This window comes from Mesoplodon mirus (genome assembly GCF_964341445.2).
Source record: "Mesoplodon mirus genome assembly, chromosome: 6".
In the NCBI taxonomy this organism is placed as follows: Eukaryota; Metazoa; Chordata; class Mammalia; order Artiodactyla; family Ziphiidae; genus Mesoplodon; species Mesoplodon mirus.
Window position 1 is genome coordinate 144965483 of NC_138982.1, and position 25802 is coordinate 144991284.

The 25802-nt window shown below is 52.0% G+C and overlaps 1 protein-coding gene across 2 annotated transcripts; it reads left to right on the forward strand.

Annotated features, from left to right (window-relative positions):
* The first annotated feature begins 67 nt into the window (after positions 1-67).
* Positions 68-25252, forward strand: RRP1B (ribosomal RNA processing 1B). 2 transcript variants are annotated; one of them, XM_082625076.1, is made up of 16 exons: positions 68-264; positions 7508-7590; positions 9170-9227; positions 10463-10548; positions 10851-10912; positions 11251-11380; positions 12933-12997; positions 13434-13615; positions 16134-16228; positions 16804-16901; positions 18663-18682; positions 19765-19896; positions 20421-21055; positions 22719-22868; positions 24110-24173; positions 25029-25252. In XM_082625076.1, exons 1-16 carry the CDS (start codon positions 135-137, stop codon positions 25187-25189), a joined length of 2151 nt encoding a protein of 716 aa, XP_082481202.1. In that variant the 5' UTR covers positions 68-134; the 3' UTR covers positions 25190-25252. The 2 variants fall into 2 exon arrangements, with proteins under 2 accessions (XP_082481202.1, XP_082481203.1); XM_082625077.1 differs by having other exon boundaries at positions 19768-19896.
* The last annotated feature ends 550 nt before the right edge of the window (positions 25253-25802 follow it).

Below are 25802 nucleotides of genomic sequence, written 5' to 3' on the forward strand. Positions count from 1 at the left end.
CGGCGCCTCTGTGATGCCATCAACCCGCGCGCCGCCGCCCGCCCCGCTGCCTTCTGCGCAGTCGCGGCCCGGGCAGCACGGCGGCTGGCGTTCGGCGGCGGCGGGCTGCGGCCGGGGATGCTCCAACGGGTGCGATGGCCCCCGCCATGCAGCCGGCCGAGATCCAGTTCGCTCAGCGGCTGGCGTCCCACGAGAAGGGCATCCGGGATCGGGCGGTGAAGAAGCTGCGCCAGTATATCAGCGTGAAGACGCAGAGGGAGACAGGTGGGCGCCCGGCGGTCCGCCGCGCACATGGCGGCGGGGGCTGGGGAGCCCCGGGTGGGCCGGGGCGTGCGGGGAGAGGGGCCGGGCCGGGGGAGCCGCCGGCGGAAACGGGGGGAACGTGCGGCACTGATTCGCACTCCTGCATGTGCTTCTGTGTCCGCTTCCTGCTGGGTCTCGTCCGGTTCTACGGTTGAGGGACTGCGGCCGACAGGGTTAGGTGGTCTGCCGAAAGTCCCAGCGAGCGGGGAAGCTGAGAGTAGACGCGTTCTGTCCGATCCCATGCCTGCACGTTGGATCAGTGGACTCTCCTGCTTGCTTCTGGTGCGCTCGTCATTGAGTTACGTCCTCACTTGACCAACACCTTTAGGTGCTGGGGTTGCAGGAGAGAAGATAGAAACCCTACCCTCGAGGGAATTGTCCCGGGAAATCCAGGGAGGAATAGATAACTGAAACAGGGCTCGTATAAGTGAGGTAAAGAAAACGAAAAGCAAGGAAAGAGAGAGCTCCTCTATACAGGCTGTTCCACAGGCCTCTTGGGGTGGCGTTCAACAGGTCTGAGAGGAGGCGAGAGGGAAGAGCTGGAAGGTCAGTAAGAGAGGGCCAGGGTGTTAACAGGTGAAGTTGAAAAAGTAGGCAGTGGCCAGGTCACACGGGGCTTTTGTGGTTTGGATTTTAACTTCAGTGGGGTGCCATTGACGGATTTTGTTACCTGATCTGTAAACCCTTGAAGGCATGAACTACTGTACACAATGGAGGTTTTTATTGCACTAAGATAAAGTCTGATTTGTTTATTGCTAGTATTAATACTTTGAGTCTATTTGAAAGAATTGATATCATTTATCCCTGTACTGACATCCTTAGTTTGTTTTATTTTGACAAGAAATCACGAAAGACTACCCAGGAAAAAGAAAATACAGTTTCATGGGAAGTCTGCTAGAAAGAGGAATGAAGCCAAGCTTTCTGACTTCGATTCTGTTAGGGGTCTTCCCGACAGATTTAATTTATTCTTATCCCATGTATGTTAGAGGTTCCTAACCTGAGCCTTCTATCCCAGACCTCTGCTGTTTTCAGCTCAGATATGCCCTACTCACCTGACGTCTCCACCTGCATGTCCTCAAACTCAGAATGCCCAAAAGTGACTCATTTTCTTCCTTCCAAAACCTCCTCTTCTGGTGCTTCTCTGCTGCCTGTGGTCTTTTTAATTTTTGGCCATGCTGCACGGCATGCGGAATCTTAGTTCCCTGACCGGGGATCAAACCCACACCCCCTGCATTGGAAGGCGGAGTCTTAACCACTGGACTGCCGGGGAAGTCTCTCATGCTCTTTTATTTTGGATGCCAGTTTCCATCCTCCACTCAGACTCTAGCTGGACACGTGCATGGCCTGGACTACTCCTCCTCATCCTCTCCCTGCACCCTGCATCCACTGTCCTTTGGTCTTCCTTGTCTCCTCTCCTGAATTACTCTGCCCTGATTGAAGGCCCCTCCAGCTCATCTAGACCTATGCACTTGCTTACTTCCTGGCTGATCTAACAACTCCATTTGTGCCCCCCTTGAACCCATGCTCCACAAACCAGCCTGGGCTCATCTTCCTAAAACAGCTGGACCACATCACCACCTTCTTGGAATTCCAGGTCTGCGGACCGTGATCTGTCCTCTCTTTCTCCCCACCTCAGCCCCTATGTGACTGCTCCACACTGATTCCTGGTGTACAGTACACCATTTATCACCTCTACCTTCACTTCTCCTGTTCACTCAGAAGAGGTTCCCAGCCTTGATCCACTCCCGGCATTCAGTTCAGCATCGCTTGCCCCTAACTTCCTTACCTGTCACTTCACCCTGCTCCTCTAGGATTTGGAGATATCCAGTATGTGTCTGTTGTGGCACTTAGCTATACTGTTTCGTATTATCAGTAGATGTGCCATTCTCCCCCCAAAACACTGTAAGCTTCCGTCTGTTTTCCTAGCCGGAAGTGGGCGCACATCCAGACACACGAGGGCCTTCCCGTGTACAGGAACAGAAGAGGGACCAGATGCAGTACGTTCGGCCTGAGGCAGCCAGACAGAGCCTGGTGCTCAGAGCCCCTTGGTGAACAGGCTCAGGGTCCGAAATGCCAAGGTGATGCTGGGGGAGGAGGCCGGGGGTGTGTACCAGTGCCCGGGGTCCGGTCTGGTTAGCGCCATCCCACCTGAGTTACTTGTCCTGTACTCCTTTTCACCACCACGCCCACACTGCAGGGAATGTAGCGGGCCTTCCACAAAGTAACTGCAAAGTGAATGTCTAGACAGTGATGATGGGACAAAATAAAACTGTCTGCCACAGCTGTCCTCGTCAGAATAGAAACACAAGTTTGGAAATAACTTGGCCTGACAGCGAATCTCACTGACAGACCCAAGTTTTCTGTGTCGTCTTCGGCATAGAAAAGGCAGTCCGAAATTTTACTCTTTTTTTTTTTTTTTTTTCCCGATATGTGGGCCTCTCACTGCTGCGGCCTCTCCCGCTGCGGAGCACAGGCTCCGGACGCGCAGGCTCAGCGGCCGTGGCTCACGGGCCCAGCCGCTCCGCGGCATGTGGGATCTTCCCGGACCGGGGCACGAACCCGTGTCCCCTGCATCGGCAGGCGGACTCTCAACCACTGCGCCACCAGGGAAGCCCCTGAAATTTTACTCTTGTTGTCTGTTAGCAACGTAGAGAGCTTCGTCATTTCAAAAACAAATTGAAAATCTCTGTAGAACTTAAAGCAACTTGATGTTGCTCTGCTACTTTAAGTGTTCCTGTTGATCACTCACAGTTGTAGGATAACCGTGGTTTTATTCACGAGGGCTCACTTCGTCCCTGTTTACTCGTTCATATATTCAGCAAGCGTGTGGAGCGCCGCCTCTGTGCTATTATTATTTCGTGCACTTCTCTTGGCACTGGGACTGCAGCAGGGAACGGAACCAGACAAGCAGCTCGGCCTCTCTTATCCATTCTGCAGCTTTACGCATTTAACATCCAAAATTGGGATAAATTTTAAAATCACCCTTGTGACAGTTTCGTTTGCGTTCCTGCTTTCTCTTGGCAGCACGTAAGATAACAATACATCTTATAGTTGATGGCGTCTTAGAGCCAGTGGCAGTAATGGGGGAAACAAGTGTTTCTTCACACTGGCAGGGTTGGGGTCTCTCAACTCAGTAGTTAGAGAACTGGGGAGCTATGGCTGTTTCCACACAGGCGTGGGGTCACGTGTTACCGGCTAAGCTGCCTCCTGGGCTGATTCGTGATGAGAGGAGCTGTTGGACTTGCTGTATCCACGTGTCACTTTCATGTTCACCGCATTCATTCTGAAGCAACTAAACCTATATTATTGTTAGAAACTTAGTTGTATTAAGTTTAAGAAACTCAACCCCCAAGAAAAAAAGACAAATCCAAAAGCAATTGTGGGACAAAACTGCTTCAGATATGTCGTAATTCATCTTCAGGGTCTTGACGGAAATTAGATGATGAGCATTTCTCTGTTTTGCTTTACATGCTTCAAAGATTGGTACCTTGTTTTTACCAGTTAAATTCCTGGGTGAAAATGAGAGATTTATATATATATGTTGGAAACAGGTGGGTTTTTTTGTTTTTTTGTGTGTGTGTGTTTTTTTTTTTTTGCGGTACTTGGGCCTCTCACTGTTGTGGCCTCTCTCATTGCGGAGCACAGGCTCCGGACGCGCAGGCCCAGCGGCCATGGCTCACGGGCCCAGCCGCTCCGCGGCACGTGGGATCCTCCCGGACCGGGGCATGAACCCACGTCCCCTGCATCGGCAGGCGGACTCTAAACCGCTGCGCCACCAGGGAAGCCCCGGAAATAGGTGTTTTTTAAGGGAGACGAGCTCTACTAGGCTGTGGGTAGAGAACATGGGACGATCACAGCAATACCCGCCCACCATGTAGTGCTTTGCTCTTACAACGTGCTTCTCATTTGTACACTTAGTTTTGACCCTAAGCATGAACCTGACACGTGTCACAGGTGAGGAACAGGAGGCTCAAGGCCTTTCTAGGAGTGACAGCCAGGAAGGAGCTGACCAGGGCCTGACCAGTGCTTCGTTTCCGCTGTACTTGGTTGCTCCACGTAGGATGAAAGTCAGAATACTCTTTCACGTCCAAGCCCCTTTCCTGCCTGCTGTCCAGGATCTGCTCTCACCTGTCACTTTGTCGAAATGTGCTGTTTTCCCTCACAGAGGCCTCTGGAGTGCATCCCAGCACACCTTTGCCTGGTACAGCTGTGGGTTATCCAGAGATGCTTCAGTGCCTCACAAGATCAGTTAGAGGTGGTTTGACATGCTGCCGCCCTTAGAGAAGCCATCTGGAGATGAATACACACTGTGCTCTTTTTAAGTGAAAAGGCTTCTGAGCTTGAGCACACACACCTGTGCGTTTCTGTATCACACATGAGTGTTGTGTAAACACACACAGGAAAGATGCCACCAGGCAGAGAGCAGTGGTCCCTCGGGGGGGAGGGGGGGGACTGGGTTTGGGAAGCAGTGAATAAGCCACTTTCAATTGTGTACTCTGATATAGTATATGACTTTTTTGCCATAAATGTTCCTCTTGGTTAGGACTCTTTTTCAGTTGGAACTTGACAGAATATCCAAGCCACACTAGTTTTCAGGGGAAGAAAACCAAAGCACAGCTTTATGCAGGAGCCCCACTGATGGCACCAGAGCCCAGCTTCTCTGCAGACAACTCTGCTGTCCCCTGATGCTTCCATTCTCAGACAGGCTCCCAGCCGTGTGGCAGGGTCCAAACCGTGGCTTCTCTTCAAGTCTCCCAGGAGAGATCAAGAGTCTTTCCTAAGGCCTGAGCAAGAGGATCTTGTCCAGCCGTGGGATGACCAGTCCATTCTTGCGCCAGCCCTGTGGGCAAGGGGGTTCCTGCTGCTCTGGCATAAGCCCAGCTGGCTGCTTCCCGCCACATAGGTGAGCCCTGCCCAGCCCTGCCTTGAAGGGGGGCAGCCCTGGAGGGGGAGACTGTGTAGCTGCTTGGCAAAAACAAGGATGCCCAGTCCCAAGCCTCATGCAGGAACTGGTGTCATTTAAATCCGGTTTCATCAGTGGTCGTGCTTTTCCAGTTTCATTATGATGAGTTTTCTCAACAGTAAAAAGAAGAAAGAAAACAGCCCGTGATAACATTTTGATAATCTCATGCAGTTCTTTTTTTCTTCTTTTAATTAAGGAATATTTCAAGTACATAATTTCAAATATCAGTACTTTGCTTCAGTATTTATTAATTGCCTGGCCGGGTTGTCTGATCGGCCCACTTCCTCCTTCCCACGGGATTCTTGGGAAGCAAATCCCCAGCCTCTCATTTCATCTCCTGATACCTCAGTGTGTATCTCTAAGATAGGGACCCTTCTAACCTAACCACAGCACCATTATCACACCTTCTGAACATCTTTCCTTAACATGAAATATCCAATCTGTTGAGTTTTTCCCATCATTCCATAGATTCTTTATGACAAACAGAATCCAGACAAGACCCATCCATTGCATTTGGTCGATATGTCTACAAAGATCTTAAATTCCAGCAGGCTTATCCACCTCTTTTTCCCTTGCAGTTTATTCATTGGAGGAACTGGGTCATTTGTCCTATAGAGTTTCCGACATCTGGGGTTTTGCTGGCTGCATCCCATGGTCTCATTTGACATGTTCCTCTGACCCCTATATTTCCTGCAAACTGGTATTAACAGTTAAGATTTGAAGTGGTGTAGATTAGCTTTTTCGTTTTTGAGAGAATACTTAACAAGTGATGCTGTGTTCTTCCTGTTGCGTCACATGGGACATCTAATGGGCGCGGGTGTTGTTGGTCTGATTCATCCATTGTAACGCTCCTCAGTATTTGTTCACCTAATGTCTTAGCAGCCATTGATGACCCTTGCCCAGATCCACTAATTCATTCGTCTTAACATGATTGGTTATAAACACAGGTGACAATGACAAAGTGACTACAGTCGTGACTGCAGTTGGCTCTGCTCTGGTGGAACTTACCACTTACACCATAGCTGTGTAGTCAGGTGTGGCTTATTTATTACAAGATGGGGAGGAAACCAGTTGGCACATCATTTGCCCGAGCCCTAAAGGAAAGGCACTTTAATAAACCACTGTTACTGTCATTTCTGGGGAAGTGAGAGCCCATCACAAAGAATCAAAATGCACTATAATGAAATTGTTGGTATGAGAAAGGTCTTCAGTAACTTGGAAATCAGTACCTATAAAGCTCTAAAGCATACTCTGAATAAAATACATAAACCTCATTCTATCAAAAGGGATCTCTTTGTCACTTTTAACTTAACTATGCTTTGGAGTATCGAAATCACATTGATTCCAAATACATACTTGTTTACATTCACCTAGTTTATCCTTTGCTGCTCCAGAAGATTCTTCCTGGTACCTTCTAGTGAAATATTAATAATGACCATTTGTAACAGGCATCAAGGCTTGAGGATTCTGTTTGTTCTCCATAGGCTTGGAAACTGCAAGGGTGTACACTTACCTGATTTTGTGGGTTCTTACATTACTCAGCAATTGTTCCGTGACACCTGGGGTCCACCCAGGAGACAGAAGTCTGTGTGCAACTTGTGGCTTGGTCATAGGCGGTTCAGGCAGAGGTGGGGGGCTTGAATAATGAGTGAGAACAAGGCTGACCAGGGTGGTGCCACTTAAAACAAGACTACGCTTGCCCAGTAAGTGAAAACTGTAACCAGGAGAGAGGGAGATCAAGGTACAGCCGAATGTACGATCCTTAAAAGGGTCATCTTTGCAAAAATATCCCAAAGCTTTGCCAGTTTCCCTGGGCTAGTTGTACGGGACTTAAGCAAATCCTTCATCTTTTGTAGGATTTGCAATTTTGCTTTGCAAGACCAGTGAAAATGTTGGTGTTCAGGATGAGGTGCTAGTTTTAGGCAGAAGGCCACTTGGGGGAGCTCGTAAATGGCCACTGAATTAGTTAATGTTTTGTTGTGATGACATTTGCTTCTTTCCTCAGATAATAAGAACACGCCACCACTACCGCCCTGCACCATAGCTGATAAAGCTGCCTAATTTACGTGTGTTTGTTTTATAACAGCAAGAAAATGTATGCTTCAAATTTAAAAAGACATTTGCAAGTGAAAGAATGAAAACGTATGCAGTATTATTTTCACGGCTTACGTGGCAGTTCTAAATTTAGAAAGGAAATGTTTGGACTCTAAAATAAGATTTTTATGCTGTTTTACCCTCTAGGAGGTTTCAGCCAAGAAGAACTTCTAAAAATATGGAAAGGGCTCTTCTATTGCATGTGGGTGCAGGATGAACCCCTTCTACAGGTAACCTACAGTTCCCTTTGTCATATGACTGGATTTTTGGCACAGGTGGATAAGAGACCTGCCCATTTTATGCTGTATCCATCCCTAATGTACGGAAACAAACTGAAAACCATTGCTTCAAGAGATCACTTTCTGACCTCTTGTCCATATAGAAAGGGATGCAAGCAGTGGGGTTAATTATCTCTTCAAAGAGCAAAGAAGACACATAAATTAGATTTATTATTTCTCTGTCACAGTTTCATAGGTTCCACGGTAGGTTTTATTTACATTACTTATTCTAAAGTTTCTGTTATATCTTTTATTATTTGTGGTCCAAAACAGCATGGCACTAGTCTAAGATCTTGTGAGCTACCCCGGCTCCAGGCCCACCTCTGCCACAGCCAAGTGGGTGCCCGGGACTGGGCGGCCCCCATGCTGGGGGCAGGGTCTTTGTAGAGTGAGCAGCGGCCCCAGATCTGATGGCCTCACCCACAAAGGCAGTGGAGACTTGTCACTGGTGTGCGTGCTCACCTGGACCCCTGTCTGCCGCGCACACCGAGCCCCGCCACCAAAACTGTCAAAGAAAATGGCTTAGGCTCTTTAAGAGCTTTGTTCTGCCGTGGAAAAGCAGGCCTGCCTTTGTAGCAGTAGAGGGTCAGCCTTAGGAAATGCTGTTTGCAGCCCCCTGACACGTCGTGGGTAGGTTTTACTCGGCTGGGTTTTACCGTGCAGCTTTGCTACTTCCCCTAAGCTGTGTAATGACTCACTTTGATTTATTGCCTTTATTCCACTGAACATGTTTTGAGTAGGATAGCGGAGCAAAATATTTTTAAGTTACATTCAAAGTAACAGTAACCAACAGCTTTAGTGGAGGAAGAAAACAGATGAAAACAGATAAAAGGGAAGATCACTTGCAAGTCTGGGAGTTCATTTAAAATGCGTAAGAAAGACTTGAGTCCAGGTAGTATCGACAAGGATTGTTCTTCCCTTCTGTAGCTCATAAACAGTTACTTTGTTGACACTCCCCAAGGCAGGTTTCTTCATAGACCAAGACACCAAATTCTCCCCAGCGAGCTTGTGTGGCTCAGCAGGACGGGGCTCTTCACGTGGCCTTGGATGCCCTTAACCTTTCCCACCGCCCTGCCTTTGCAGCCTGTCTCTGAGCAAGCCAACGAGAGGACTTCCTGGTTCCGCACGGGAGGACAGTCCCGGTGTCTGCCTGCCGGCAACTCCCCCTCACTGGCACCTGTGTTTCCATTATTTGGGGGTTTGGAATCTCAATTCAAGTTGTATCTTGACAGCCAGGACTTGCTGACAGCTAGTGTGTTTCTTCCGTAGGTCATTTGAGCGCATAGCTAGAGATGACTCGCGTAAGCATGCGGCTTAGACAGTTCTCAAAGGCATGTTGAGTTGGCGCAGGGGTCCGTCGAAATTGGGAATCTCACATTTGATGCAATCCGGATATCCAGATACAAGCTTCTTAGTGGAGGTGACATTGAGAACGAGAGCTAGCGACGCCCCTCCCCCCAGGCCGTGATGCCGTTGTGTCCGTGGTACCGCGTAATAACCCCGATGTTTCTCCCCAACCCCGCCTTTGCAGGAGGAGCTAGCGAACACTATTTCCCACCTCATCCATGTTGTTAACAACTCAGAGGCCCGTAAGTCCTGATGTTTCCATGACTTTCGAAACTTCCTTGTTCATCAGACTTGGTAACTTGCCTACGAAATCTAGTCAATATTGTTTCTTCTCCTTCCTTCAAAGTCTCCGTTTTCCAGTGGGCTAGCTTCACGTGAACCTGGGCTGCTAGTGTGTAAATGTCAGGCGACAAACCGTCCCATGGGGAAACTGTTAAACACACTGAGAGGGTGACGAAGGAGGTGTCCTGTGGGACACCACATCGGGCATCTCAGAAATTTCAAAAAAATATTTTAAGAAATAGCAGTCCTCCAGAGTTTCCAAATCCTGAGTTACTTTAGCACTCTTAGAGGCTGTGTGTGACTATGCTGGTGTTTGCAGTAACCTCTGGATGTAGAGGATGGCTCACCCTCCTTAAGACTAGAGCCATTTAAGGTCATCGCTGGTAACAAGCTGTAAAGTAACCCCTCTTGACCAAAAAGAATAAACAAAGGGAGGAATTAATTATTTCTGAGACACTCAGGCTTTGATAAGCTACAGAGGAAGAGAAAGCAGAATTCGCCTCTTTTGCTCAGCCCTCCTCAGAACACAGCCGTCCACTGGCCTCATTAACCCTCTGTGGTTCTCTGGATTTTAGCAGGGTCTCAGCTGACTTCGTACGGACCAAAATTCTACACATGGAGTATACTGTAGCTTTTCATATATCAAGAGAGAATTGTGCAAAAAGAAGTAAAGCAAAAAACCCAAATTATTTTGGGGTGAAAAGGTGCTAATTTCATGGCTCAGAAGAGAAAAATAGAATGTTTTGTTAGACTTCACCCAGCTGACACTGAACATGAAAAAAAAAAAAAAGCCGAGTTTCTCCATGGATCCTCCAAGTGTTCATCAGAATTAATGGCTTTGGGTTGACTGTTAGGTAGAGATGGGCTTTGGAAAAGGGCCAGTAGCTGGGGCTCAGGAAATCTTTTGATCTTTAACAGAAATGTGGCTTGGCAGTGGATAATGAAACACTCTCCAGACAGCATTCGAGTTGAACGTTAAGATATTACCAGCCTTCCTGTTATTAAAATATGCTTTTATTTAAATGTAAAAGAAGTTACTGAGCATACTTAGTTACCGAGCAGATTTTCTAGCTGCCCAAGAATTCTTGAGAAGAGTGAATAAACAATCCTAGTCTGTTTCCCTTTGTTACTCTCTTGCTCTGTGGTACCATGGTACCCTGTAAACCACGCGTTCAGAGCCTCTTGTTCACTGCAGAGTACCTGTTCATCCAGACCTTCTGGCAAACCGTGAACCGGGAGTGGCCAGACATCGACGGGCTGCGCCTGGACAAGTACCACATGGTGAGGGCGGGGCCACAGCCCCTTTGCTCGGGGCTGGGGGCGGGCGGCAGCTGGCGGACCGTGCCAAGGTTGGTTGGTGCGGTGCACGGTAAGGTGACCAGCGGAGAGCATTGGAAGATGTGCTCAGAGCCGTCTGTTTTGTTTGGGCATCCTTAGTGAACAGTTTTTGTTCTAGAAGCTAAATATGATCATTGCGGAAACTTTTTCACTTTGGGGATGCGGACTATACCAGTCATTCTGCTCAGCTGATGGATATTTCTCACTTTCCCTTTCTTTGTAACAAAAGTTGTCTGTCTCTATAGCTGATCCGTCTGGTCCTGAGGCAGTCCTTTGAAGTTCTGAAGCGAAACGGCTGGGAAGAAAGGTTGGTAAACTGTATGGGTTAGTGTTTGGGGGCCTTAAAACTTTTAAGGCAATAGTGTGGTTTCAGGTCTTTCAATTAACAAGTTTGAATCGCCTGATCCACGCCTTCCACTCTGCGTACCAAGAGCCAAACATCCTTTCGCGTGAAGAACTTCAAATCCAGCAGATCTGAGCACACGTGACAGTTAGCATTTTATACTTGTTTCAGTGGTTGTCAAGCTTTCTCCGCCTCGCATTGCTTGTTAAGTAGGGGGGCACGAGAGTGTTGCCAATCTCTCTGGGGGAAGAGAGGATGTTGGCAGCTGGGGTTAACAGAACCGTGTGTGTTGTTTCCTGTAGCCGAATCAAGCTCTTCCTGGACGTCTTGATGAAGGAGATCCTGCACCCTGAGAGTCAATCTCCGAACGGAGTGAAATTCCACTTCATTGATATTTATCTGGATGAACTGTCCAAGGTGGGAGGGAGAGAGGTAAGAAGTGGGCAGACACCCTGCAGCAGTGTCATGTGGCCACAGCTCCCCCAGACAGGCAGGGCCTTGGCCCTGCTCTGAATGTTCTGGGAGCTGGGGGTGGAAATGCTGTTTGCTGGCGCCCAGGCTTACCAGCCACAGTAGCAGCATGGATGGGTCAGCCTGTCTTTTGACGTAGCTCTTCCCCTATCTAGGAATGCGTCCTAAGCAGGCGATGGGCCATGTGGGTAAAGGTTTATGCAGTAAGGGTGCACGTGGCAGCCTTATAAAACAGAATTGAAAACAGCTTATGCAGTCCAACAAAGGATTCCGTAACATGAGGAAGTGCTGGTGATGTTGAGTTTTTAAAAAGCATGAGGGGGGACTTCCCTGGGGGCGCAGTGGTTAAGGATCCGCCTGCCAATGCAGGGGACACGGGTTCAAGCCCTGCTCCAGGAAGATCCCACATGCCGCGGAACAACTAAGCTCATGCGCCACAACTGCTGAGCCTGTGCTCTAGAGCCTGTGAGCCACAACTACTGAAGCCCGCGCACCTAGAGCCCGCGCTCCACAGCAAAGAGAAGCCACCGCAGTGAGAAGCCTGTGCACCGCAACGAAGAGCAGTCCCCGCTCGCTGCAACTAGAGAAAGCCTGCGTGCAGCAACAGAAGACCCAACGCAGCCAAAAATAAATGAGTTAATGATTTTTAAAAAATCAGTAGGGCGGGCTTCTCTGGTGGCGCAGTGGTTGAGAGTCCGCCTGCCGATGCAGGGGACACGGGTTCGTGCCCCGGTCCGGGAAGATCCCACATGCTGCGGAGCGGCTGGGCCCGTGAGCCGTGGCCGCTGAGCCTGCGCGTCCGGAGCCTGTGCTCCGCAATGAGAGAGGCCACAACAGTGAGAGGCCCGCGTACTGCAAAAACAAAAAACAAACAAACAAACAAACAAAATCAGTAGGGCGACTTCCCTGGTGGTCCAGTGGTTAGGACTTGACGTTTCCAACTGCAGGGTACACGGGTTCCATCCCTGGTCCGGGAGCTAAGATCCCGCAAGCCAGGAGGTGCAGCCAAAAAATAAAAACAAAAAGCAGTAGGGAAAAAAGGCCACAGACAAAGCTGGGCAAATGGTGTGGCTTTTTAAGTATATATTCATCTGTGAACAGACAAAGGGCTAGAAAGGAAGTACACAATTTTTAGCACGCCGGTGAGTACCTGAATTGGGGATTAGGAGGAGTGGTTTACCCTCCTCTTTCACGAGTGACCTGCGGTGAACATTTGTTCTTTAATTCCTCACCTTAGTGTCCGGGAGTGTCCGAGTGGGACTTCTCCGTGGAGGAAGGCGTATGTGTTGGGAATGCTGGGAGGGGCATCTTCTCTGGTCACTGCACAGAGATGCCCAGGTGGCTGGATGGCGGCCATGACCTTCAGCGGAGTGTGTTTCGGGCGTTGTGAGATACGTGTTGGTCTGATGCAGTCTGTGTGAGAAACACGAATGGTTCCTTTCTCAAGGACACATCAGAAAGGAGAAAGGCTCTTTTTTCCCCCCTCATTGTTTTTCCTCTTTCTAAATTACAGCTGCTGGCCGATCAGAACCTCAAGTTTATTGACCCATTCTGCAAGGTGGCCGCCAAGACTAAGGAGTAAGTATCCACGTGTGTTTTTACTGCTTCGGTTGGTGCTTCATTATGGGAGGTGGTGGTAAAATGGTAGGTGAAGCATGGCGCACAGGCCCTCCAAAGCTAAGAGCAGCTGCGCGGCGTTGGAAGGAAGCTCTGAGTCGTGGCTGGGCCCCCCAGCGGCTCCAGGAACCTCGCCCTCCCATCGCCCGGGCTCCCTCCCACCCCCGGTCCCTCCCCCTTGGCACACGGCGCCCAGCTGGCCCCTGGCGGCTGCAGCTGGTTGGCACGGGGGTGTGGTTAGAAACGCGGGTGCCGGCTGCTGGTCCCAGCGGGTCCCCGGGGGGCTGGATGGGGTGTGTGGTGACTTCCTCCACCTTCCAGCCCTCTGTGCTCCTTTAGGGAACCAAGTCCAGGCCGACTGTTAACCACACTTTCTCTGCTGTGCTTCCGCCCTCAGCCAGACTCTGGTACAGACTATAGCTAGGGGTGTTTTTGAAGTCATTGTAGATCAGTCTCCTTTTGCACCTGAAGAGACGGTTGAGGAACAGAAAACCAAAGTGGGTGACAGTGACCTCTCTGAGGAAGAGACGTCTGGAAATGAGATGACATGGAGAAAAGCAATCAGTAGAAAGAAAACAGGTAACAGGATTTACTTGAAGAGTCTTTCTTAGGTAAAGTTCACTCAAAGGAACACTTTTTAATACATTTGTTGCCAGCTCACTGACTACACCCTGGAATTCATCAGCGGTGCCTCTGCCTTGGCCACCACCTGGGAAAGGAAGTAGGGCTGTGTTTAGACACTCGGGTCCAGGGCCCCTGGTTACACTGGGGCTCACGCACAGTTCTGCAGTTCCCAGGGTCGCAGGGCTTTCTTCGAGGGTTTTGTCATTTTTGTTGCCGTTGCTTTGGGTTTTGTGTGTTTTTGTTGTTTCAGCTTTTTTTTTTTTTTTTTTGCTGCGTTGCAAGGCTTGTGGGATCTTCGTTCCCCGAACAGGATTGAACCCAGGCCCTCGGCAGTGAAACCACCGAGTCTTAACCAGTCTTAACCACTTGACTGCCAGGGAATTCCTTCGGCTTTTTTGATGTGTTTAAAAATCTTAATGTGGTCTCGTGTCTGTAAGAGGGTCCCTGACGGGAGACCTGATTTACTGTTGCATTGGGAACGCATGCTTGTTTCTGCAGCTCTCCTTTCTGTCTCCGAGTTCCTCCAGGGTTCTTTTTCTTCGGGTGTATAAATAACCACTGTGGATGGACCCTGTTCTCAGCGCTGTTTGTATCCGTGGGAATTGCGTGGGGCATTTAAAATGAAGCCTCATCAGAACTCACGTTGGTTTTCAGCATCTTGGTGCCATGGTGTCAGGTAAAAGGCTAGTTCAGGTTGTACCCACGCTTTTGAAATGTTCTAGAGCCATTGAAAAGGAAAGTTTTCAAAAACTAATAGAGAGGGGCTTCCCTGGTGGTGCAGTGGTTGAGAGTCCGCCTGCCGATGCAGGGGGCGCGGGTTCATGCCTCGGTCCGGGAAGATCCCACATGCCACGGAGCGGCTGGGCCCGTGAGCCATGGCCACTGAGCCTGCGCGTCCGGAACCTGTGCTCCGCGACGGGAGAGGCCACAACAGTGAGAGGCCCGCATACCGCAAAAAAAAAAAAATAATAATAATAATAGAGAAAATATAATTTAAAAAAATTTTTTGTAGCAGGACCAAAAAACTCTGTGTAGAAGGTGCCTGATTTGTATATTTAGACATATGCATATAAACATGTACGTATGTATCTGGAAGGATATACACCAAGGTGGTAAGAGCTAGCCCTGCGTGGCAAAATTGTGGGTGATTTCTATTTTCTTTGTACTTTTGTCTGTTTTTTCTAAGTTTTCTTCAATGATCATATATTCTTTAGTCAGAAAAAGACAAATCTTTACAAAAGAAAAGATAAAATATTCTAATTGTAAGCTCAGCACGAGTGACAACTCACTGAATGGCCTTGAGCACATTTTTTTTTTTTTTTGGTTTTTAATTTTTTTATTGCAGTATAATTGACACATAACATTGCATTATTTTCAGTTGTACAATATAATAAGTTGATATTTGTATATATTGCAAAATAATCACCACAATAAGTCTAGTTAACATCTGTCACCATGTATAGTTACAAATTTTTTTTCTTGTGATCAGAACTTTAAAAATCTACTCTCTTAGCAACTTTCCAATATGGAATACAGTATTATTAACTATAGTCACCATGCTGTACATTATATTCCCATGTTTTTGACTTGGCTCTGGCCCTCTCCTTCTGCCACGTCTGTGTCTGAACTAGAGCCGTTCCCCCTCTTCCCTGAGCGCTTCCCAAGATTCCCCCCCAGGTTCTTCATTAGATGCTTGTGGGACCCGCCCAGTCTACTCCGGGCTCTGCCCTGAGGCCACACCACTCAGGAGCTGAAAGGATTCCAGAGACACCTTTGAGATACCTTTGAGAGCTTGTGTGATTTCAGTAGTCATTTCTATCTGCTTCTCCTTGAGCTTTAATGCTCTTTGGATTATTTCTTAAATGCCAGAGTCACATAAACATCAGCCTGCTGTGTTTCCTGAGGCGGCACCCTGAGAGTCAGTGTGCTATTGTAGAGAGTTCACCACAGCCTCAGCTTTCCTAAGACTAGGGACAGACCCTGTCTGCCCTCCTCCCACTGGCCTGAGCCCTGGCCCACAGGTTTCCTGTCCACCTCCACTGCACTCCACAGTGGGGTTTTGTCTACAAGGTAATTAAAAGGCAAAATGTGTGATTTCTCCCAGGTGTTTGTTTGTTTGTTTTTATGTCCCAGGACTAAAAAACCAAAACATCTTTGGGAGATTTTATAAATGTACTTGCAGCGTTTTGTCTGTAAAGAAATGTTCTTCTTGGGACTTCCCTGGTGGTCCAGTGGATAAGGCTCCGAGCTCCCAATGCAGGGGGCCCAGGTTCCATCCCTGGTCGGGGAACTAGATCCCAAGTGCCTCAACTAAGACCTGGCGCAGCCAAATAAATAAATAAATAATTTTTTTTTAAAAGAAAAAGAAATGTTGTTTTTCACTAAGAGGCACCTAATTGGACGGTGGGTGGCTCCCTTGGGGGTAGCCATGGCCACGTATTTGAGTTGTGTCTGTGGATGTGTTCCTTGATAGCACTGGGCAGATATCACTCCAGAAAAGAGGGAGTCGGTGAGGAAGGCAGACGGGACGGCAGCGGAAGCGTGGAGGACGCCGGGCTGCTTCTCCAGGTTGGTAGCAGGTGTTGCTTTTTGTAGAATGCTGTGGAGCCGCCTGGCTGCTGGGGAATTAGGGTCAGAGCTGATTAAACCACATGCCTAATGCATAAGGTTTTTTATAATCCCTCAGTCACTGGTGTAATGAGCTTATTGGAGACAAAGAGATTTAAGTATGATGGCAATTTGAAAGATGTTGGTCTTTGTTTTGGCCTGAATTACTGAGATCTGTTCCATACCACAAAGCGAGCCCAGTGGTACTTTTCAAATAAAGGAGGTTTACTACGATACCAAGTACAAATTGAACATCTGGATTAAATTCACAGAACAGCATAGCATACCAACTAAATTTTCAGAAAAAAGAAAGAGAACAAATATAGAGTAGCTTTTTCTGAGAACAAATAAAAGGAAGTTTTCAAGGGCAGTGCTTAAGCTTCTGGCTGGCAGGCCTTAGGCATGCTGTGTGCACCAGCCTGTTGGGGGATGCTTCCAGAATCCCCAACTCTGGGTTTCCTGTCTCTAGTTGATGTGATTTCCAAGTCAGGCAGCGTTGTGCTTTGGGCTGATGTTTAGTTTTTCTTCTCACGTAGTTTGACTACAAGGCAGTTGCTGACCGACTCCTGGAAATAACCAACAGGAAGAACATCCCTCCCTTCAACAGGAAACGCCTCTCCAAGCTAATCAAAAAGTAAGTGATCGGGGAAGGTTTCACCTGATCGTCATTCGCGTTCAAGTCCAGCCCTTTTGTTTCTTGCCATGAGATGAGCTGTCACCATGCTTACCGTTTTTCTCAGTCCTTTAATATTATTACTCATAGTCTTGCAGTACCCACACATAAACTGAAAGATTCTGTAAAAACAGCCGCTCCCCTGCCCCTCAAGTTCATTCTGCGGAGGCAGCTAAACCCGCCTCTTAGCTGTTGCGTGACGATGTAGAAGGAAGCCTGTGGAGAATGTGTAGTCTACTAATCAAGAAATTGCAGGGTGGTTGGGATAGCGGTGCAGCTATTTCCCCCTCCCCGCCCCCCAGCTCCCACTTTGTCTGCCAGAAGTGCGGTTGTGACACCGTTACAACCATTCGGGTAATGCACTGCGCAGCCCCGGGCTTGTGACTGACAACAGGGAACAGGTGAACTTGATCACGCACTCTGGGAGCGGCCCTGTTCTGAGCGCTGCACGTAAATCATTGCACGTCCAGGACAGCTTCTGTCACTGCCCCACTTCACACATGAGTTAGCTGGGGCACCGGGAGGCGACCGATGGCCGGGCTCGCAGCTGCCAGACGCAGCTGGACGCGGGCCTGTCTGCTCCCCGGCGCTGCCGTGCAGCCCACACGCTGCCACACGCACACACCTCCTCACAGCACACCCTGTCACGGCACACACGCCCCCCGGGGCACGCCCCTCACCGTACACCCCCCTCACAGCACACGCCCCCTTGCAGCACACGCCCCCCCCGGGACACACCCCCTCACGGCACACGCCGCTCACCGCACACCCCCCCATCACGGTACACGCCCCCTCACCCCACACGCCCCCCCCACCATGGCATACGTCCCCCCCTCACGGCACACACCCCTCACGGCACGCGCCCCCCCACGGCACACCCCCCACACGCACACGCCCCCTTACAGCACACTCCACCTTACAGCTCACGCCCCCCACATGCACACGCCCCTCATGGCACACACCCCCCACACGCACACGCCCCCTTACAGCACACGCCCCCTCACAGCACATGCATCCTCACGGCACACGGCCCACACTTCCTTTTGTTCTAATGCAGCAGTCACGTAGAGCAAAAAACGGCTAGGCTGTCTCCACTTGGTAACAAAGCAGAGAATGCAATGTATGTAGAGATGTTAGCTTTTTCAGCCTTAAGAAACAAGAAGATTTAAATTTCTCCGTTTCATTTGGATGTGCCAAGACAAGTCTTTAGATCCTCGTGTCGTTGATGATATGAGGGCAGTTTTGTCTGTTTCTCGCCCTTGCCTCCCACCGCCTTTCTCTTCCTCCTCCCGTTCTAGAAGAGAAGGAAGCTGAGCTAACAAACTCCAAATATTGCTTACCCTTTAAGCTTCTATATATAAAGTAGAAAACATCAAGGTCCTACTGTATAGCACAGGGAACTATATTCAACATCGTATTATAAACTATAACGGTAAAACACGTAAGAAAAGAATGTATATATGTGTATAATTAAATCACTTTGCTGTATAGCAGAAATTAATAACGTAAATCAACTATACTTCAATAAAAATATATTGATAATAAAACATTCAACTGTATGCTTTAAATGGGTGAATTGTTTAGTATGTGAATTATATCTCAATGAAGATTTTACTTTAAGGAAAGACAAGTATCACTTATATTTTAAAAGGTTAGTGCATATGTTTACAGAAGACAGAAAGACAGGGTTTCTCTAGGAACCTTTCTTGTTTTCTGTTTCAGATTCCAAGATCTTTCTGAAGGTGAGGAAAATGAGAAGATTATAACTGGTGATGTTAATAAGCATGGGCCCCACAGAGGGCGGTTGTGCCAAATTTTGAAAAACAGGATTGAGAGACGCGAATTGAAAGCATGAGAAGTTAGCCTGCTCAGCTGAGCAGAGGCGCTTGCAGGAACCCGGCGTTGGGCCTTTTCCAGCCCGCTGCCCACCGCCCCCCGTCCAGAGACCAGCGCGGAGCCAGACGCGGGCTCTCCCTCTGGACGCCAGGGCGAGGGCTCGAGCCCCTGGGGCGGGGTGGATTCTTCATGAAGAAGACAAGCTGATCTCTCAGAGTCCCTTTCATTTGCTGTGTGATCAGCCGTCCCCCAGGGGAAGCTGCTGCCTGTGGGCTTGGTTACATTGGAGCCAAGTGGATGGTCTGCTGCTCCCGCCCGTCTTGCACACGGAGAGCTTAGAATCGGAGGGCCCTGCAGACCTGGCTAGGTGTAGAGGGTGCCACCCCAGGTCTGCAGTCCCTTGCCTCAGCTGAGAGATGCACAAAGCTTTTTTTTTTTTTTTTTTTTTAATATATAAATTTATTTATTTATTTTTGGCTGCGTTGGGTCTTCGTTGCTGCGCGCAGGCTTTCTCTAGTTGCGGCGAGTGGGGGTTACTCTTCGTTGCGGTGCGTGGGCTTCTCATCGCGGTGGCTTCTCGTTGCGGAGCATGGGCTTCTAGCTGCGCAGGCTTCAGTAGTTGTGGCACGTGGGCTCAGGAGTTGTGGCTCACAGGCTCTAGAGCGCAGGCTCAGTAGTTGTGGCCCACGGGCTTAGTTGCTCCACGGCATGTGGGATCTTCCCGGACCAGGGCTCGAACCCGTGTCCCCTTCATTGGCAGGCAGATTCTTAGCCACTGCACCACCAGGGAAGTCCCCACAAAGCGTTTTTAAGTCTGTACTTCCTGGGTCCCAGCTTTTGGGTTGGGGTCGGAGGAGTAGTGAGGGCCTTATGGCAGAAATCAGGGTTAAAACTCTACCCACGTGACGGGAGGGGCATGGCTCGGAGGCCCTGGGGACAGAGCGGTGCTCGTCTCAGAAACCTGACCAGGAGGGGCTTTGGTGTCCAGCAGGCAGTATCTCTCACCTCAGTTTTGCTGAGGACACTTCTGCTGACGAAGATGACCAAACCCTCAGTCAAGGGAGGCATAAGAAGAAAGGGAACAAACTTCTGGAGAAAACAGACTTGGAAAGAGGGAAAGGTGAGCCACAAAGCCCGCAGTCTGTGAGGGCGGGGCTGAAAGGGCGGCGGCGCGGGGACTGCCTTTGCCATCCACACGGGTCATCTCAGAGCGGAAGCCTGTCACTCTGAGGGGCTGAGACAGAAAGTCTGTCCGAGTGTTTTGCTGTTTCCTGTGGAACCACGTTGCAGCCTCCCTAAAGTAAAGGCATTTACTGACTCCTAGTGGAGAAAGTGGGTGGGGACAGGGAGATGCTGGGTGGACACTGCCCTTCAGAGCGTTTGTTTTATTACTGGGTCTGGGCCTGAAAATTAGCAGAAATCGGAATACTATTTCAGATCCATTTATATCAAAGCTGGCCTTAGGAAGGTTTCCGGTCACAGCTGGGGCAGGGAAGAGATGGGGCCAGGTGAGGAAGCTTGTGGGGTTCGAGGGCGCGGAGGAGGACCTGTTGGGAGGTCGTGGGGACGTGCCCTGGGATCCCCCACAAGGCCGGCCAGGTGGCCTGGGCACCGGGGCGCTCACTGACCGGTTTGTGCCTCTAGGAACCAAGTTCTCTCCTGCCGAGGAAGAGGAGAGTGCAGGCAGTATTCCAAAGAGAAAAAGGAAAAAGAAGAAGAAGAACCGCCTCTGGCCTGAACACTTACGGCCCGGTGGTGAGGCCATGTGCCCGGAGCAGAATGGCAGCCGGCAGCCCGAGGCCGGTCCCGGAAGAGCCCAGGAGGCGAGTGCGGCTGTGCTGGGGACGGTGGCCACGTCCTGCCCCCGGGAGCAGAGTGGCTTGGAGCATGCCTCCGTGCACAGCAGGAGGAAACGACGGAGGAGGAGGAGCCTGAGGGTCCAGGTGGAGAGCCTGGAGGGAGCGGCCCCGGCTGGGGGCGCCCCAGTCCTGAAGAGGAAGCGGGAGCTCGGGGCCCTCCTGGTCAACGGCAGCGGCCCGCCCACGCTGGCCTGGCCCCTGCCCCGGAGGGAGGGCCCTCCAGCGAGCCCAGCAGACGGAGGGGACTGCCCTGCCATCCTGCCCCAGGGCGGGAAAGTGAAGAAAAGGAGCGGGGAGTCCGGCGGCCTTGACCTCTACCACCTGTCTGCTCAGAAAGCTGCCATTTTGAAAAAGAGGAAGAAAATGAAAGAGATGTCAAAGTTGGCGGAGCACAGAGGGGTCAAGCTCGTCCAGGCTCTGGTAAGGCGGCCGGGCCCAGGGCAGGGGGGCTGGAGCTCCCGGGCAGGAGTGTCAGGGCCCTACCTCCTCAGCCCCATGGATGGGCAGGGCAGGGGACAGCCAGCCCCTGGCCCAGGGAGCAGTCATGGCTCCGGACAGCCTCTACCAAGGAGCAAGCAGTGACCCACCTGGGTGGCTTCCTCTGCTTCCCCCCCAGCCCCCACCCCTCCGGCTACGCAGAGGCCAGGGCGGGGCCGGCCTCAGGCTGGGGAACTGTCCCCATGGCCAGTCCCAGCAGATAAACAGGCAGGTGTGTGTCTCCGTCACACGCTGATCTCGTTTTTCTTTTTCAACTCATGGCCAGTCCTGGGCTCCTTTGGCAAAGGCAGAAGCCCCAAATTCTCTTATCTCACTGATGTTTTTAATGAAAAAACTTTTTGTCCACTTGGATCTCTAGAGCCACCTGTAGACGGGGACCTGGGCTCTAGGTCTGCGTCTCACACCCCCCTCTCTGGACGTGCAGTGCGTCTGTGCCAGTGGTTGGCAGACGTCGTCTCCCTAGCACACGGCCCGCCAGCGGCGCCCATGCCGGCCTGGCTGCTTCTGCCTCTGGCGGCAGAGCTGAGGAGTGCGACGGAGACCTCACGGCCTGCAGAGCCGGAATCGTTTACTCCCTGGGCCTTTCCAGAACAAGCTAGCTGACCCCTGCCCAGCGTGTGTATCTGCATCTCCTGCTTTGCAGCAGTTACGACATCAAGGCCCTTGTTTACAGAGCTTGTGTGGACTGGGTTAAACGCTGCTTCCGGGCCTCACAGTGCAGGATCCCTGAGTGGGTCCGTATTCAGTCTGAGCCAGGGAAACAAGGCACGCAGCTGGCATTCGGGAAGTCTGCTCTCACCTCAGACCTTCCCTGACGGCCATGTCACCTGCGTCACCTTCTCTGGGCTCTGCAGCCTCTGCCCTTCACCCACTAGTCCCTGATGCTCTTTCTTCACTGAGAATATCAGAGGAATTTCCTTCTTCGAGTCTCGTTTCTCTGGCCCCTGGTAGCCCTCCTCGGAGAGGATTGGAGCGGCTGCTAAATAAGTCACAGGGTCGAGGGAGGTTTTCCTCCCCAAGGGGTGGCATGTCTTGTCCCTGTGTGCGACACCGTGGGTCCTGGCCAGGAACACCAGGGACTTGCCAAAACCACCAGTGGGCTGCCTTGGGCTTCTCAGACCCCTGAGACCCCAGGAATAGAGCGGCGCCCGCCGTGGGGTTGTCAGTGTAAAACGTCCAGGGGACATTCTGTGTCTGCCTGTCACGGACCCACAGAACCTGGTAGCCTCACTCCCGTGCCAAACTTTGCGTGGGCAGTGATGTCTGATCAGAAATGAGTGTGAATTACTGCCCAGTAGACGGTCTCTGAAAGGCGGGAATCTTCAGGACACGGGCATGAGTTTGAAGATGGGTAAAAATGGGTTCTCGTGGCCGCGAAGGTAGACCTCTGGCTGTCGGCATGGTGCCAGCGTGGGGAGGCGGGCATTCGTGTGTGTGTGGCGTCTGCTCCAGAAGCAAGGTGTTTGCACAACTGGAACAGGAAACAGGGGGCTTGGGGTGAGCTGGTAAGTGGGCCTCGCCTTGTGTCTGCTCGCTTCCTGCATTCACGGGGGGGTGCGACCCCCATTCGCCCCTCTGCACACAGGGGAGCAGTGGGGCGCTCAGCCCTTTGAAGAAGCAGCTGAGGACCCAGAAGGACTTCGTGAAGTTTGACGCCTCGTCCTCCCCGAAGCCCCTGTTCTTCAGGAAGGCCAAAGGCAGCGGGGCCGCCACCTCGCCGGGCCCCGGGCTGCAGGTACCACCCCCCACCCCGCCGCCCGCTGCCCAGGCCCCGGGCTGCAGATACCACCCCCGCCCCACCGCCCGCTGTCCAGGCCCCGGGCTGCAGGTACCACCCCCCGCCCCGCCGCCCGCTGTCCCTCTGCCCCCCGGCCCACCACGGCCACCCGAGGCGCGGACAGGGGCTCTGCGCGCCGGCCTCGGGCCCCGCTCCGGCCTCTGCTGCTTCCCACGGCGTGCCGGCCTTGTTCAGGCAGCCATTCCGGCCCCGGACAGCCCGAGGGCTCAGCGGGGAGCTTGAGGTGCGGTCGGTGACACCGTTCCGCGTCGACAGGACTGGGGTGCCGCGTCCGAGAAGTCACGGGACTGGGCGGCGAGGGGGGGACGGAAGCTCTGGGGAGTCTGGGTCCGCCGGTCTGCCTGGGACACGAGGGCCGTGGTCAGGGCGAGTCGCGGTGGTGAGAGAGGGCGGTCACTGTTTCAGGGCTCAGGAAGGCAGGGCCAGCCGTGCCGAGTGCCCAGGCCGGGCCGCTGGGGGTGCGTCCAGTCCACCTCCAGGAGACAGAGGTCCTGGCGGAGCCACTGTGGCGGGCGGGCCGAGCTGGCCTGCTGGGGACACCCCCGGCGAGTTCACATTTAAATAACACCCACTCGAACCAGCAGGGTGACTGCTGCCTGTGTGTCTTTTAAGGTATTTTAGGGATATTTGTTCAATGACTCAAGACTCACACAAGCCAAGTCCCTCTCTTAAAATGTTGATATTAAAGCAAAAATGGTATAAAGTAGAATTATGGGATTCACACAGATTTGGGATTCTAAGAAGGATTTGATAAAGTGCTTCATAATGCAGAGTGGGGACGCTTCTAGGAATTTGTCAGATAGGAAGCAGTTACTTAATTTTGATGAACTGTTAGAACATCCAATCCGCTTGGAGTCCCCCTGCACAGGAAGTTGGGAAATGGCCGTCTGTTGCCCCCAGAAGTGAGGTTCTGTGACAGGAGTGGGCCCATCGCTCCCCTTACGAGGTCACGGCGGGGCTCTGGGACGAGGTGGATGGAGTGGATGGTGAGCTTTCTCTTGTTCCCGGGAGGTTTCAAACACCGTAATGCTGCTCTCCTCCCCGGGACCCCAGCGACAGGCGGTTACTGCAGAGCGGGGCTGGCCGGCCAGTGCTGGGCCCGCGACGCGGCCCCCGGGGGCTCTCGGGGTGGCTGGGCCGCTGTCCTTTGCTCCTTTCAGTGTCGTTTTCTTCTGCAGCCACACAGGACGCCGTCCAGCTCCAAGAAGGTGACGTTCGGGCTGAGCAGGAACACGACGGCGGGTGAGTCGGCGTCCGCTCTGCGGGGCGGGGAGGGCCTGGGCCCGTTGCTGAGTCGCTCACGGGGCGGCCGGGAGGGCCTCGGCTTCCAGGCCTGCCTGCCCTGATTCTGAAGCCCTGTCGGCCTGCGGTCTGGCGGTCTGTCCTGCCTCCGCGAAGGTCTGCAGGCTGCCTGCCCTGGGGGAGAGGGGAAGAGGGGCATGCTTGTCTTACCGCTTTCAGTACGGGTGTGATTCACTTGCCTTGCTTTGTCTTTCAAAGGAGGAAACCAGGGTTTTTACAAGTACATAATGAGTTTAGGTCCTGGCTGTTTTTAAGGACCACAAGTAAACGTGTGTGTGTGCACGCGCCGGTGCATGTGTGTGTGCGTGCACACACGCACGCATGCAGAAGGGAGGGACTGTCTGGAGAGGACCTGTGAAGCTCTCTCTTCAGCGCTGGAGAAAATGGGGGGAACAAATCCACCAGGAAGGAAAGGCTCCTCCTTCAACTGTCTAAACCTGGAGTTCATCCCAGACCCAAACTGGGGGTTCACTGAGTGCCCGTGTTCCGTAACCACCCCCCGGGACCTGGCCCGCCTGGCGCTCCCCCCACGTCCGTGCAGGCGGCCTCAGGGCCTTTTCCGTGGAGGGTGAAAGTCGTCCAAGGGAAGGAGCCTCACTGGCAACTCCATTTCCTCCCGGGCTCTCGGGCCCTCTCTGCGGGCCTGGCGAGGGCACCGCCCTGCCCGGGAGTGAGCACGCGGCTCGGGTCCGGCGGGAGCCTGCGCTGCCGGCGGCACCGAGGTGGGCGGATGGGTAGGACGGAGGGACGCGTGCGCACCCTGTTAACCTGTGGCCTTGCTTTCATCTGGGGCAGAATTCAAGAAGACGGACAAGAGCATCTTGGTCAGTCCCACGGGCCCCTCCCGGGTGGCCTTCAACCCCGAACAGAGACCCCTCCACGGGGTGCTGAAGACCCCCAGCAGCTCGCCGGCCAGCACGCCAAAGAGGAGGCCGACGGCTGTAGACTTCTTCTAGGGTAGTCAGTCCTTTCACAGACTGCTTTTGTACAGAGTATTCTATAACTTATAACGTTTTAAAGGTGGGGCCTTTTTATTGTTTTATAAATTCCCATGAGTTGTGTGTACGAGGTCCTGGGTGAGCCACGGGGCCGCGGGCGTCTGGGTTGAGCTTCTGCTGCAGACGACGTTCGTGCTCGAGCTCTCCGCTCCCCAGGTGTTCCCAGCTGTGGGCGACCTCAGGGCCCCCCGCCGTGGCGGCAAGGCCCGTGGGCTGAGAGCACGCTGCCCGGTGCCCCTGTACTGATGCTGCGCGCGGTGGCATCCCGGGGCTCAGTTCCTTGCCAGCCCCGCCCAGCACGTGTGGAACTGCCAAGCGAGGCTGGTTTTCTGGTGGTCTTGGGTCTAACAGTCTGTCTTTTTTCTTTTTCAAAGCATGTAGGGCTTTGTTCCCGTGTTCTGGGGGTGTTTGGCAGTTTGGGGTAGAGGTGACCTGTAACCACATCAGCAATACCGCGCTTTTTCTATGCGCTCGCAGTGCGTGCTCAGCGGGGGTGACCCTGCGAGTTGGGGGCACTGGGGCGGGAGAGAAGAGCCTCTGCCCTCGGGGGTCAGACATTTCCTTCCCTCTG

Coding starts and splice junctions, on each gene's coding strand:
- RRP1B (XM_082625076.1), top strand. CDS start 135: ATGGCCCCCGCCATGCAGCCGGCCGAGATCCAGTTCGCTCAGCGGCTG. Junction 7,591..9,169: donor AGGATGAACCCCTTCTACAG/GTAACCTACAGT, acceptor CCGCCTTTGCAG/GAGGAGCTAGCGAACACTAT. Junction 19,897..20,420: donor AGACTTGGAAAGAGGGAAAG/GTGAGCCACAAA, acceptor TTGTGCCTCTAG/GAACCAAGTTCTCTCCTGCC.